This window comes from Pectinophora gossypiella, chromosome 25 (assembly GCF_024362695.1).
Source record: "Pectinophora gossypiella chromosome 25, ilPecGoss1.1, whole genome shotgun sequence".
Classification (NCBI taxonomy): Eukaryota; Metazoa; Arthropoda; class Insecta; order Lepidoptera; family Gelechiidae; genus Pectinophora; species Pectinophora gossypiella.
This window is the reverse complement of record NC_065428.1, coordinates 2,496,984-2,511,536: the sequence shown is the minus strand read 5'-3', so window position 1 is coordinate 2,511,536 and position 14,553 is coordinate 2,496,984. Positions and strand designations below refer to the sequence as shown.

Here is a 14,553-nt window from a genome sequence, read left to right as displayed (position 1 = left end):
TGGAGTTTTTATGGCCGATGATATCAGTCAGGAGTAATTTGACCTTGGAGACCAATGACACATATCTCCTTAAACGATCTTATGATGATGACTCATTCTTGACGTCGTTCAAGGGCTTGAGAGATCTACTCACTTAATGGCTTAATAGAATAAGCTATGGTATTGTTTCATTTGTATTTTTTTATTGTTTTTTAACATGATATGCGTAGCACCGTAAGCACGCGACTCTTTCTCGCCGCGACAGATATCGTCTGTCTCTTTCTGTGCAGTACTGTGAGAGAGTGACGGGTGACGGATGAGCAAGGAGCACGCTAACGCCACGAATGGAGAGAGTAAAATGTCAAAGCGCGAGTTGTCAAATTTGACAGGCGAGTTAAGGTTCCTCGTTCACGCATGGACTTGCAAGCGACTTGATCATGATTCTTCTTCTATCGTGTGGGTTGTCAGGTGGATTACCAACCCCATCAACCCTCGTATCAGGTTCATTACTGAGCCGCCAAAGGCCCCTGACGTGACTCAAGTAACGACAACGTACTTACATCAGCAAGTAGTAACCGGGACCAACTGCTTAACGTGCCTTCCGAAACATGGATCATCTTACTTTCGGAGAATCTGGTGATCAGCCAGTAATGTCCTAACCAAACTAGGGCTCACAAACATTTTTGTGATATATCCCCACCGGGTTTCGAACCACCTCCGGATCGTGAGCCCAACGCTCAACCACTAGACCACGGAGACCGTTATTGAGGTGAGGTGTGGGGTACTTTCATTCTGGACAAGTGGTGACAGCCCTCAGCACTCCCCATTTGTCCGCCTACTTAGTAGTGAACGCAATAAGTCACGTCGAAAACATCTTAGGTAGTTTTCCTTCACATTTCAAGTTATAAAAACTTTCAAAGCCCACTTAAGAAGTCATTCCGTTCTAAACAAACAATTACATCACTCACTTTACCAACGCATTGGTGTAATGAGGTAAGTGACGAACTGTGACGACCGTGCGAATAGCGTAGGTTTATTTATTTCACTACTAAGTAAGAAAATACTACTAACTACACTACTAACTAAGAAAATATTTATGTCAATTTACATATGGCGTAGAAAAAAAAAACAAACACATCCTATACATACATATATATACGTATAAAAGGTGTTAGTGACATCGTAACGAACACTCAGGGGGATGATTCACACCATGATTCTGAGTTAATATCAAGTGGAATTTTCCATCGCAAAATTCATGACATTTCTGTGTTTTTGAAATTATTTTCCATTCTATACTTTTGCGGTGGAAAATTTCACTTGATATTAACTGAGAATAATGAGCTGAATCATCACCCTCAGTATTCGTTACGATGTCACTTACACCCCGTATAAGTATGTACTACAGGTAGCCGTGTGGCTACTTGTATAAGTACGTACGGGTGTAAGTGACACCGTAACGAATTCTCGAGGATGATTCAGACCATGATTCTGGGTTGACATCCAGTGGAATTTTCTTTCGGAAAATCCATGAAATTTTTAGTGCTTTTTTAAATTATTGTCAGTTCCATACTTTTTGCGATGAAAAAATCCGAATACGAAAAATAGATATCAACTCAGAATCGTGGTCTCAATCATCCCTCGGAGTTTTCGTATACACGTCCCACTACTAGGCACAGACCACTGGTGTTCGAAGAACTATCTTATAATAGCCCTAACCGGGATGAGAAACTATGACCTTGCAATTCAAGGTATCTACGATGTAGTGTAACAATTTCGGCTATTCGATAAATCAATACGATTTATTACTAATTCTACAATTTGACATTTATTATACAATTTTATTGTTTTTACCTTGGATAACCATTTTTATGTCACATGTGTAAATATTTACACGTAGAATATAACACGCCTATTTCCTGTAGGGGTAGGCAGATTATTACTTCTTTTTTTTGACTTGTAGATTTGCCGCAGATGGCATTAACTACTTGGCCGGACAAATGGGGAGCGCTGAAGGCTCTCACCCGATAAAGCTTACTGTCATACAAGCTTGATTTGTTATAGGCAATAAATAAATAAATGAAAATCCGTGATAGCCGTGTGCGCAAAACGCGTGACTTACATTGTACCGTAACGGGATCGAATCTCGGAATTCGACTTTATCGGTTTTGAATTAATGTTTGGATCATAGATAATTGATATCTCGTGGTTTCCAGGATTTGTGCCTGATTAATGGCAATAGGTTTGCCCCTTATCACAGGGAACTTAGTGTATTAATAAACTAATCTCAGCTGCGAGAATGCCCTGAAGATCATGTCAATGTGACAGTTTTCATATAAAAACAGAGGCTTGAGCATGATCTTGAGGGCAGTCTTGGCTGAGATTCGTTTATTAATACCACCCTTAAACATAACCGTGACCTGTATGTCTAAGTATACTATATACCTTTGCCTATGTTATGTTGTAATCGATCGATTTAACTAGTCAATACAGTACAATATAATACAATACAAATACACTTTATTGCACCAAAATAAAAAGAAATAATTATAAAAAGTATCTTAACTAAGTACATGGCAAATGGCGGCCTTATCGCTTAAAGCGATTTCTTCCAGACAACCATAAGGTGAGGAAAAATGTAAAAAAAATAATAATTGAAAGAGAGTCAATCGATACAGCTAAAATATGTTTTATCGCATTCTATTATATATTTGAATTTAAACCCGACAGAACGATCACAAACATAAAACACTATCTGGCAGATGGTAAGTTTCATATTACCTGTATTACCAATTTAACAAGGTCCTTATTAATAGTATACATTAATAGTTCTAAGAGGTCTTGTTATTCTGGCTATATAAATATTATGGGTCCCTCAGTAACTACTTTGGCTTAGTCTAGAAAGTTCTAAATACGAGGGGAGGTCAAAAAGTTCGCGGAATGAGGGGGAAGGGGGTCGAAATTAAACACGAAACTATTTTTCCTTTTCAATATATTCTCCCTTAACCTTAACACATTTTCCGGATCTATCAAATAATTTGTTTATTCCATCATAAAAAAAAGATTTCTCTTTGCTGTCAAAATAGGCCGAAATTGCAGACTTGACTTCTTCATCATCGCCAAATTTTCGTCGACGCAGTTCCTTTTTCATTTTTGGGAACAAATAATAATCGCTGGGGGCCAAGTCTGGACTGTAAGGCGGGTGGTTTAATTTTTCGAACCCGCATCGGTGAATGGCAGCCGTCGCAACATGGCACGTGTGGACGGGTGCGTTGTCGTGCAAAAGGAGCACACCTCTTGACAGCTTTCCTCTTCTTTTTTCCTTGATAGCCTCTTTCAATCTATCCAGTAAAGAAGCGTAGTAATGTCCCGTTATAGTCACACCACGATCTTTATAATCAATCAGCAAAATACCTTCTGTATCCCAAAAAATAGTGGCCATGATCTTTCCGGCCGATTGTGACACCTTAAACTTCTTTGGAGGAGGTGTGCCTTTTTTATGCCACTGCATCGACTCTTGCTTCGACTCAGGTTCATAGTGGTGAACCCAGGTTTCATCTCCAGTAACAATCCGGGCCATAACTTCTTCCTTATTCTCTCCACAGAGCTCTAAAAACTGGCGAGAACACTCGACACGCTCGCTTTTTTGAAGTGGCGTGAGCATTCTTGGAACCCATCTTGCGCTGACCTTAGTCATCCCAAGATGTTGATGTAGGATATTTAAAATACTTGTTTCGGATACACCGACCATTGCTGCAAGCTGCTTCTTCTTCAAGCGGGTATCTTCTAATACAAGTTTCTCTACTTTTTCGATGATTTCCGGTGTGGTGGCCTCAATGGGCCGTCCGGAGCGGGGGTCATCTTCAATCGACTCTCTTCCTTGCTTGAAAAGACTATGCCACTTGTAAACCATGGTTTTACCAGGGGCAGAGTCCGCGTAAACTGCTAACAGCTCTTGAAAAATCGTCTGAGCGGATTTTCCTTGCTTGGTGAGGAACTTAATGACGGCGCGGTGTTCAATTTTCTCCATATTCGCTGAGTTCTTCCCGATTCACTTGTTTGCTGGTCGATAGTTCAAACGTTAATGACCCGATTTGCTTCAAACTTGGTACATATACTGTTAATGAGGTGTGCAACTAGCGGCTACCTGTACGAGCAAACCAACCCCCTCCAACCCCTCCATTCCGCGAACTTTTTGACCTCCCCTCGTATATAGCATTTGAATCATTTAAGATGTTCTCTCTAAATATATTTTGATCCTTATTCCTTGCTTAGTAAAGTATATTGGGGAGAAAAAGCTCTATTATTCTAAATACTACATACACAGGTGCTGATTCCAGTACAGTCATGAGCAATATAATGTACCCACTTTAGGACTCTGTCGCACTAACATAATATATGATCAAACGAACTTCGTAAGTGAAGTTCGATCAATATTATATAAGTCGCTTCATTCGTAGATATAAGTTAACCAGGTAGTCCTTTTAGCCTACAAGGCAGCTCCGCACGATTTTAAAGATTAAAAAGTATCGATTTTGACTCGATACCAAAAAATCGATTACGATAGTTTTACTTCACTTGCCACCCCATCCTAGATTACTCATTCTTTAGAGTTAAAGAGATGATGCAAAACTTTCGAAAGGGATGATGGGAGGGTGGGAACTTATATCTACGAATGAAGCGACTTATATAATATTGATCGAACTTCACTTACGAAGTTCGTTTGATCATATATTATATTACTTCGCTTCATTCTACGATATAAGTTAACCAGGTAGATGTTTAGAGCAAAGTTTTGCTTTCATAAAGAAATTAACGCCGATAGATAACTTAAATATATGTTTATTCTTCGATATTTATAACTATTCAGAAAACATTTACCAATCAATCAGTCTTGTTTTTACATAGTACAAATAATTTTAGTTCCAGTTGATTATTTCATAAAGGTAAGTACATAACAAAAAACTTGGGCTTCTTGCCCTAACAATAATAATTCATTACTGATTACACACTGATCTGGCAAAATCACTTTCATCGATAACTCGACGGTGATAAAATTTTGCGAATATTTCGGAATCTTTTGTCCAGCCTGCGGTTTTCCTAATAATATCGACGCTGAGACCACTGGCTGCCGCAGCAGACGTGGACGCGTGACGTGTGCTGTGAGCGCTGAAGGTGTTCACATCTACCCCACTTTCTGCAAGTACCTGTTTTATCCACCTGCTTATTGACTGTGCTGACGCGCTCTTATAAGGGCGCTTCACAGTTAATAAGAGGTTCGGAACACTTTCTGGGCGTTTATCGCTCGTTATGGAGAGGTAGTCCCGTAAAGTGGTAGCAGGGCATATATTTGGTCTGTCCGTGAAGAAGGGAAGAAACAACCGTGGCTGTTCTCTATTTGCCGCTGACGTTTTTATGATGTCAGTTATAAATATTCTGACACCACTTGAGGAAATTACAATGTTGTCAACTTTTATTAATGAAAAAGTTTGTACTCTGTGCGCAGTACACAACGCTAACAATATTACTAATTTTTTAGTTATCCTTTCTAATGTAAGTTCCTCATTTGGATACCATTCTGCAATACAATTGAGCACAACTTGTGGATCCCACGTGAAGCTATATTTTGGTAAATTAGGTCGCTTTCTGTATGCACCTTTCAATAACCGCTTCACTGATTCATTGGAACCGATATTGTCTCCAAGAAATAGTGAAAGGGCTGATCGGTGACTATTTAAGGAGCCATAAGATGCTCCTTTATTGTACTGTTCCGTAAGAAAAGATAAAACTATTGCTACGGACCCTTCAAATACATTATGCTTATTTTCATGGCAATATGTCCACCAAAGTTTGAGTGTGACATTATATTGCATAATGGTATTGTCAGAAAGTGATGCAAGCATCAGTTCCCAGGCTACCGGCGGCACGGAGCGTCGCGTGAATGAGAGCCGGAGAGCACCGCGGCACCCAGGATAAGCTGCTTGTGAAGCGGGTGCTGGCTCCTGTAATTGGACCAAATACAGTGTTGTTCAGGTTTCATTATTAAGATTTTAGACACAGCTAGAGATTTAAGGTATGGGAACCAAGCTTGTGATTGCCAAAACGGGAATACTACTATTCCCGTAGCTTCATCATGAACAATTTTTTGTAGGCATTTTAACATAACTGAAAATGGTGGAAACGCGTAAAAAAATTTGTCAGTCCACTTTACAGTAAATGCATCGACATCGATAGCATCTGGATCTTTTTTCCACGATAAATAATCTACGCATTTAGCATTGGCTCGGGTAGCGAATAAGTCAATTTCGGGTTGGCCAAGCTGATCGACTATACGCTGAAAAGCAGGCTGTGACAATTCCCACTCGGTGTCAGGATTCACTCTTCGGGATTCCTCGTCCGCTTCGATATTTTGTTTTGTGTTTATGTAAGATGCAAAAATCCAGATATTACGGTTTTCGCACCATTGCCAAATCTGTCTTGCAAGGTTATTTAAATGGGGAAACTGTACCCCGCCCATGCGATTAACATATCTAATAGCCGTCGTATTATCAATTCGCAATAATAATGCGCAGTTACTTTTTTGATTAGCAAAATATTTAAGAGCCATAAAAACAGCTAACAACTCTAAATAATTTATATGCTGGTCTTTTTCACTGCTTTTCCATCCACCATGTGCGCGTGAGTTGTTACAATACGCACCCCAACCAGTACGCGACGCGTCTGAATATATTTCTAATTCATATTCTAGAATGTTCAATGAATTTGAAGTGTTTGCAATATGTTGTTTCCACCAATTAATATCCTCTAGGATTATGCCTTTTAGTTTTATTTTAGCTTCATAGTTTTTATGTATTTGTAAGGCTAAGTATTTTTCACGTTCTAGGATTTTTGTATATAGCCAGCCGTATTTAGCTGCTGGACAGGAGGCGACCAGAACTCCAATAAGTTGAGATAAATCTCTGATGGAACAGGTAGGCAAATGTGAAAACTTTTCTATTAGCTGTGCAATCTTATATCGTTTGTCATTAGGTAAGGATATGGTCATATCTGATGTATTGTATATAAATCCCAGAAATTTACACAATTGCTGTGGGTCTAACGCGCTTTTTTCATAATTAACGACGAATCCTAAGCATTCGAGTAATTTGATTGTCTCGTGAACATTACGTAAACAATCGTTATAACTGTCCCCAATACAAAGAATATCGTCTAGATATATGACAGATCTGAAACCCTGTGACCGTAAATGAGCTACAACTTCTCTCATTAATTTAGTGAATGTTCTGGGTGCTACTGATAGTCCATAAGGCATAGCGGTAAACTCATATGTAATCAATTGCGAGTTCCCATCTTCAAACTGGAAACGCAAATACTTGCGATCACAGGAGGCTACAGGAGTAAGCAGATATGCTTCTTTCAAATCGATAGTGGCTAAATAGCCATCCTTAGGTATCATCCTCATAGCTGTCCTGTAATCTTCCATTTTAAAGTGGGGACTCGATACAAATTTATTTAAACTTTTTAAGTTTAAAATAAACCGTTTACCACCATTAGGTTTAGGCGCTAAGAATATTCCTGATAAGAACTGGTCTTTTGAAGCTGTACAAGTAGAGATAGCACCCAGGTCTAATAATTTTTTAATTGCCAAATTCATATCACGTCTTTCTAAATCTGACCATGATTGTATCGGGGCAGTATGTTGAACTACAGGTTTTGAAAATGGTATTGTGAAACCTTCATTAATCCATTTTAAAATAGTTGTATTATCAGTGATATTACGCCAACAATGATAAAAATATTTAAGTCTGCCAGCATGTACGAATACCTCGTTTATTGCTGGGGAGCAGCACGTGTTTTCGGTTGTCCAGCTGCGCGAGACTGTGGCTGCGGTGCTCTGCGGGTCGGCCCTACTGCTCCTCTCTTCTGCCCCCCTCGCCCCCCCCTGTTCGACTGGTAGCGCGGAGGGCCTGTCCAGTTTCCCTGGTATTGGTAATGGTAGACGGGAGCGCGGGAAGTTGTCGGTGTATTTGGAGTTGCACTCTTGGTATTATTATTGGTTGCAGGTTTTTTAATCTGCAGCCCTTGTTTTTCTATTGCCTTGGACGCCTTAATTTTTTCGGGAAGTTTGTTACCGAACAAGGTCTCGTCCCGCTCACTGTCTTGGATGACGTTGAGGAAAGGCTTGGCTAGTCCAGGTGTTATGAGTTTTATCCGAGTTTGCGTTTCCATATAATGTAAGTCGCATAAGACGCGACAACCATCGCTTAAATGTTTTATCGCTGCAACTTTGTCATCGCCTGTAAGCAAGAGTGTTACAGCTCGATTTATGGCGCTCATCCCGATACCGAGCTGCTGTTGCGTGGTTTCCAACTTTTTGTCTCGGTTTCGAACGGCTTCGTTAATCGCCGCTGCAATTTCGACATTCAGTTTCGGTGCCTGTAGCAATGGACAATTTTCCGGAACTAGGTACTGTTTTGACAGGTTCTCCTTCGCTTCTTTAGTTAAGCCTTTTCGAAGTAAAGGTAACCAACGTTGAGCCAAGTTGGGATGAATCTTTTCGCCGAATTTAGGCGTGTCATCAACTGCCTCTCCTAAAGCCGATAAAATTTCAGGGTCTAACTCTGGTACAGCCGCGTTATCTTGTGATTGTGCGGGGTCTACTGAAACCGAGACTGGTTCCATCAAAACTGTTTGATCTACCACGTTAGGTGGGTCTGGTATAGCTGTCAGACATTGCATCGGCTGTTCCTCGTTTGGTATATCATCCTCCAAAGGTTCTTCCTCATTATCTAAAAATAAATAAAATGAGGGTAGGTAAAAAAATGTATGTATATAAAAAAAATAAAAAATTTTTTGACCGTGGCCTGTCTCCCGGACCGGCTTAGGCGCTTAATTTTGCACTAGCATTAGCTCTCATTAAGCTGTAATGCTTTTTATGCTTTGTAATGCCTTCGTGTTGGCTCACGGACAACCCCCAGGCTAGCCACGTTCGATATACGAATCTAGGCATTAATTTTATAACTTTCCGTAAAACAACGCTTTGTTTACGATTGTAAACACTTCAATCAAAAAGAAAATATATATAATACCACTGTAATATTATTGTCCACCAAAAATATCATAGAACACTGGTACTTACCAGAACTGCCTACAGGGGAAGTATTTAATACTTGTAATCGCCTTTGGTTTTCTTTTAATTCGAGTTTTCTTATTTTTCGTTGGTAATGAGCTATCTTTTCATCGGCACTTCGTTTCGGCATTTTGAAATAATGTTTATAGATACGCAAGAGACGTGTTTACGCTGCCTCGCACGGAAAAAGAATGAGTAATCTAGGATGGGGTGGCAAGTGAAGTAAAACTATCGTAATCGATTTTTTGGTATCGAGTCAAAATCGATACTTTTTAATCTTTAAAATCGTGCGGAGCTGCCTTGTAGGCTAAAAGGACTACCTGGTTAACTTATATCGTAGAATGAAGCGAAGTAATATAATTGATATTTAGTGAGACTTACAGTTCAATTTGTCAAAAAAATTTATGTGACTTGGTACCATAACATAACAGCCTCCGTGGTCTAGTGGTTAGAGCGTTAGGCTCACGATCTGGAGGTCCGGGTTCGATTCCCGATGGGGACATTGTCGAAATCACTTTGTGAGACTGTCCTTTGTTTGGTAAGGACTTTTCAGGCTTGAATCACCTGATTGTCCGAAAAAGTAAGATGATTCCGTGCTTCGGAGGGTACGTTAAGCCGTTGGTCCCGGCTAGTAGCCGTTAAAACACCTCCACCAACCCGCATTGGAGCAGCGTGGTGGAGTATGCTCCATACCCCCTCCGGTTGATTGAGGGGAGGCCTGTGCCCAGCAGTGGGACGTATATAGGCAGTTTATGTGTGTGTTATGTGGTACCATAAAATTTATGTAAATGTATTTTTTCTTATTTTTATGGAACATACGTCAATTATAGGCAGAAAAAACAACCCGGCTTATGTTATATTGGCCAATAACCCGACAGAATTAAGTTGACAGCACACTATCACTTGCATAATATCAACGAGATGCCTATTTTATTCGCCCGGGCTATTCATTCATTCACTAATTCATTCAAATCAACCGTTGTCAATCATCCGTCCTTTTCCTTTTCGGTGGATAAGAAAATGACGGGTATAACTTAAAATATAATTAGGAGGTGTCTGCAGGAATCGGGGTCATTGTTGGACTAACAAACAAATCGGTGAGGCGTGGGTACTTAGTTCATCTTGCGATGGATGTACCTCTGACTACCCCGAGTAACATCTAATCGTGAGTTTATGTTGTTATACTGTTGTTGTTTTACATATAGTCACGAGCATTGATATGTAGACACTTTAGTACCATGTCACATTAACTTTTTTGACAAATTGAACTGTAAGTCTCACTAAATGTTAAATATGTTAGTACGACAAAGTCCTAAAGTGGGTACATTATATTGCTCATGACTGTACATACGCTTCTAATTCCAAACAGGTCGGGCAGAGCTGAAAAGAGTTATCTACGTCACTGGGCATCTAAGACAGTTCAATGTGTACATATGAGTATTCTCTGCACACCCCGAAAAGGATTACAAGCGTGACTTTGTTTGTTAGAAGCGTACGTAATCCGAGAAAGTACCAGGCGAACAGAAATGCGTAGGGGGCTGGCTTAGTTTACCTAACGTACATAAAGTCCGCAATTTGGCAAAGCTAAACAGAGGGATAATCTGTGAGAAAGGTAAACAGTTCTCGATGGGCGTGTGTTTATCCTTGTGCTTTGCTAAATAGTGCGCAATTTAGGTAATTGCTACCCACATTTACAGTTTCAAGTACTTAGGTAAGTATTTACCTCAAAAATTCAAAAAAATTTTTTTTTCAAAATTGGCTTACAGAGTTAGCGCTTTTTGAACGTCAAAAATTAAATTACATATTATGTAACTAGCTGTAAAACTACTACCACATCGGAATCGGTAACGCTGAGGGAAAGACGTGGCCAGAAAACCTCCCAGCACAGGGCCCTAGTCCCACTGTTTCATGGTTTCCTTTCTTTTTTTTATTTAAAATCCAGTTTGTATTACATAATTTATAAACTTAAATACAATGGTATTCCAATTACAGTCGGTGGAAGGAATGTGAAAATTAAAGAGTTTATGTGACTTTATCACAGAAACAGAAACCTTAAATTGGTTGTTTGTTCCTAACTTTTAAAAGATAAGTAAGGTTATGGACGGTCAGTCAATGAATAGGTCACCATATCTAGAAAACTCTACATGTTGAATGTATTAGTATGAGACGCGAAGTCACAGTTGGATTGTTCTATAAAATGCCTTGACTAATATTTTTTATTTTATTTTTACAGGTAATAAATCAACAGCGATTTAAAAGGATGAATACGACATGCTGTAAGTTAAAAGCAAAAAAATAAGATAAATACATAAATACTTAGATATCAAAGTTTTTATTTCGTAATACAAAATAAATAAATAAATTAGTTAATTTCGATCAGAACACATATCACTCATCATCATCATCATCAGCCCATTAACGTCCCCAATGCTGGGGCACGGGCCTTCCCTATGGATGGATAGGGAGATCGGGCCTTAAAACATCACGCGGGCCCAGTGCGGATTGATAGTTATTAACGACTGCTAATGCAGCCGAGACCAACGGCTTAACGTGCCTTCCGAAGCACGGAGGAGCTCGAGATGAAAACTTTTTTTTGTAGTCACCCATCCTATGACCGGCCTTTGTGAAAGTTGCTTAACTTCAACAATCGCAGACCGAGCGCGTTAACCGCTGCGCCACCGAGCTCCTCAAAGCACCTCAGCACTTGTAGTTTTGAGATTTCGTGATGAGTGAGTCAGTCAGTGAGTGACCTTTACTTTTATACAGGGTGTTAGTCGTAACGAAAACTTTGACAGTTGCACACTTTTGCGACGGTAAATTCCAATTGATATCAACTCAGAATCATGGTCTGAATCATTCCCCTCAGTATTCGGAATGACGTTACTAACACCCGGTATGTACTTATAGTTAAGTTGCCACTATGTCTATCAAATCAAATCAATACGTTCTCAACGGAAACTCATACTTATGCTTCGCATAACTGCGCGTAGGCTTCAACTTATTCAAGTTAAGCAACACTTTGAAGCCTACAGTTGCATATTAATAAGTAAAAACTTGAATGCATACATTGCATCATTATTCTAAAGATGCACCGAGGCGTCACCACTTATCTACGTCAAGGGATCTGTTTAAACTGGTTTTAAAGCCTGTTAATGTTTTGTATTTATAAACAAGCCTTTTTAATAGTAAGTAATTAACGACAGGACCTTAAAAAGGTATTAGTGCGATCTACTTCGAATCACTGCGGTTCTGTGTGTGTACACCGGCTTGCTTTTCAAACGGACCGGTTCGAACCCCGGTACCGGACTTGCACCTCCGTGCTTCGGAAGGCACGTTAAGCCGTTGGTCCCGGTTACTACTTACTGATGTAGTTAGGGGGGGTTACTGGTGACGTCTTGTATGAAATAGCAATGACGTCATCATGACGGTACCTAATACCTATACTACTTTCTATGACTCATGCACAAGTAATGACCTTTTTGTCAAACGATTTTTTACAATAAAATACCCGATAATATTTTTTTGTCAGAAAAAAAATTTAAAGCTCATGTGAAGCTTACTTTAAGTAAAAAGCTTATTATAAAATTAATGACTACCTAAATGATAAAAATGTCTGGTATTGAATGTGTTCCTCTAGATATTAAATAACTTGTAATGTATATCCACATTGGTTTTTAAAAGATTTGTTGCTGTTGCAGTTTCTTGTCATTTCTTCTCCTCAGCCATAACAACTTGCGAAATGACGTAAATTCAAAAATGTTACATTGACCTTCAACAAGTTTATCCATGATAATTACGTTGAAGCCAATGGTCCAATGGTTCCAGCGTTGGGTTCATGATCCGGAGGTCCCAGGTTCAAATCCCGGTAGGGACATATCACTAAAATCACTTTGTAATCCTCAGTTTGGTTAGGACATTACAGGCTGATCACCTGATTGTCCGAAAGTAAGATGATCCGTGCTTCGGATGGCACGTTAAGCCGTTGGTCCCGGTTACTATTTACTGATGTAAGTGAGTAATCGTTACATGAGCCATGTCAGGGGCCTTTGGCGGCTCAAACATAACCCTGACACCAAGGTTGATGAGGCTGGTATTCCACCTCACAACCCACACGATAAGAAGAAGATTAGAAGCCGATACCTTAGGAACACATACGAACAGCGCACTTTAAAAAACTCAATTATAAAATAACGTTTTGCTTTTAATAGTGAGCTGTGGTAACCCAGTTGGAAGAACAAATTGGCATCACAGGTTCAAATCGCATCATGGTCCTAAACCAATGATTTTCTTATCCACGTTTGGATCATAAATGATTATCACAAGTTCAGCTGTGAAGGAAAATATCGTGAGGAACCCACATTCTGTACGGTCGAATTTTTTATTACTTATTTTGAAAAGTAAAACTGTTTTTATCTTTTTTTTTTGTATAGAGCAATGTCCGATGACTCTATCTAAGTGACATCTTGTCAAGTAAAAAAGAAAGATCAAAAAAGTTCGAAGTTAAGCTTGATTGATTATTTAAAAATGTTCTAGTAAAAACGATAAAAAGTGGTTTCAAATTTAGAATTTACGCACGTTTTTAATAAAAACAAGCAAACAAGATAAAAAGCAACTACTTATAGGTACAGAAAGAGTAAAATAAATTTGAAAAAGTAAAAAAAATGTTTAAGTACATTCGAGGCCGAGATTATCAGACACAATAGTTAATCAGTGGGGTTCGAATTTTAAAAAGACATTCAGTTTTACGTTCGGTTTTACGACATTAATTATTAAAACATTAAAATGGCTTCTCGAATATTGACATTGTACCGTGACGAGAAGAAGGGGTAGAAAGGAGGAGGGGAAGAGAGGAAGGGGAAGACCAAGAAGAGCTTACATGGAACAGATTAAAGAGAAGGCGAACGTCGTGTCTTATAAGGAATTGATTGAATTGGTCTTCGATAGACAAGAATGAAGAATGCTACACCGACAAGAGCGTGGCTTTTAAATTAGTGATGTGATGGACCATGACATAAAATGGGGTAATCTGCGATTGTGTTTCCCCCTCATTACAATCTTAGGATATTCAAAATACGACTGAATAGGCCTTTATTAGGTAAGCGTGCCTAACCTTATGATATTCTGGTCAAACAAAAACCTTTTCGTAATAAAAAAAAATACTTACATTGTTACAATTGCCGTGCAGAGATCGCTGATGGATGGACATGCTGTTGAGACAATTTTATAATGTTTGACACCTGCATGTATGTACCTACACAGCTTCTCAATAAATGTTTCTTGTTTCTTTCTTTCTTCTTGTTTCTGTATACGAGTAGCTGTGTGTGCCGATGCTAGGCTGAGCTGTGCTGTTAGAATTTAAGCTGACCTGAGCTGTTATTTATTATTACGCAATTACTTTATTTAACAATCAGAATAATACTCCTTGGTCGAATATAGTTGGTATA

The 14,553-nt window shown here is 39.1% G+C and overlaps 2 protein-coding genes across 4 annotated transcripts in view; one reads left to right on the top strand and one right to left on the bottom strand.

The window, feature by feature from the left end:
- Nucleotides 1–14,553, top strand: part of LOC126378102 (limbic system-associated membrane protein-like) — a 214,842-nt gene that overhangs the window by 136,500 nt on the left and 63,789 nt on the right. The window lies entirely within an intron of this gene.
- On the bottom strand, nucleotides 5,846–9,273 carry LOC126378144 (uncharacterized). The gene is made up of 3 exons (XM_050026333.1): nucleotides 9,119–9,273; nucleotides 7,805–8,768; nucleotides 5,846–5,981 (listed from the first exon to the last, which is right to left on the bottom strand). The coding sequence occupies exons 1-2, from the start codon at nucleotides 9,237–9,239 to the stop codon at nucleotides 7,810–7,812; spliced, it is 1,080 nt and encodes a 359-aa protein (XP_049882290.1). The 5' UTR covers nucleotides 9,240–9,273; the 3' UTR covers nucleotides 5,846–5,981; nucleotides 7,805–7,809.

Excerpts from the sequence above, each read along its gene's own strand:
- LOC126378144 (XM_050026333.1), bottom strand. The coding sequence starts at position 9,239 with ATGCCGAAACGAAGTGCCGATGAAAAGATAGCTCATTACCAACGAAAA. Across the intron at positions 8,769-9,118 it reads TTCCCCTGTAGGCAGTTCTG|ATAATGAGGAAGAACCTTTG; the intron begins GTAAGTACCAGT and ends ATTTATTTTTAG.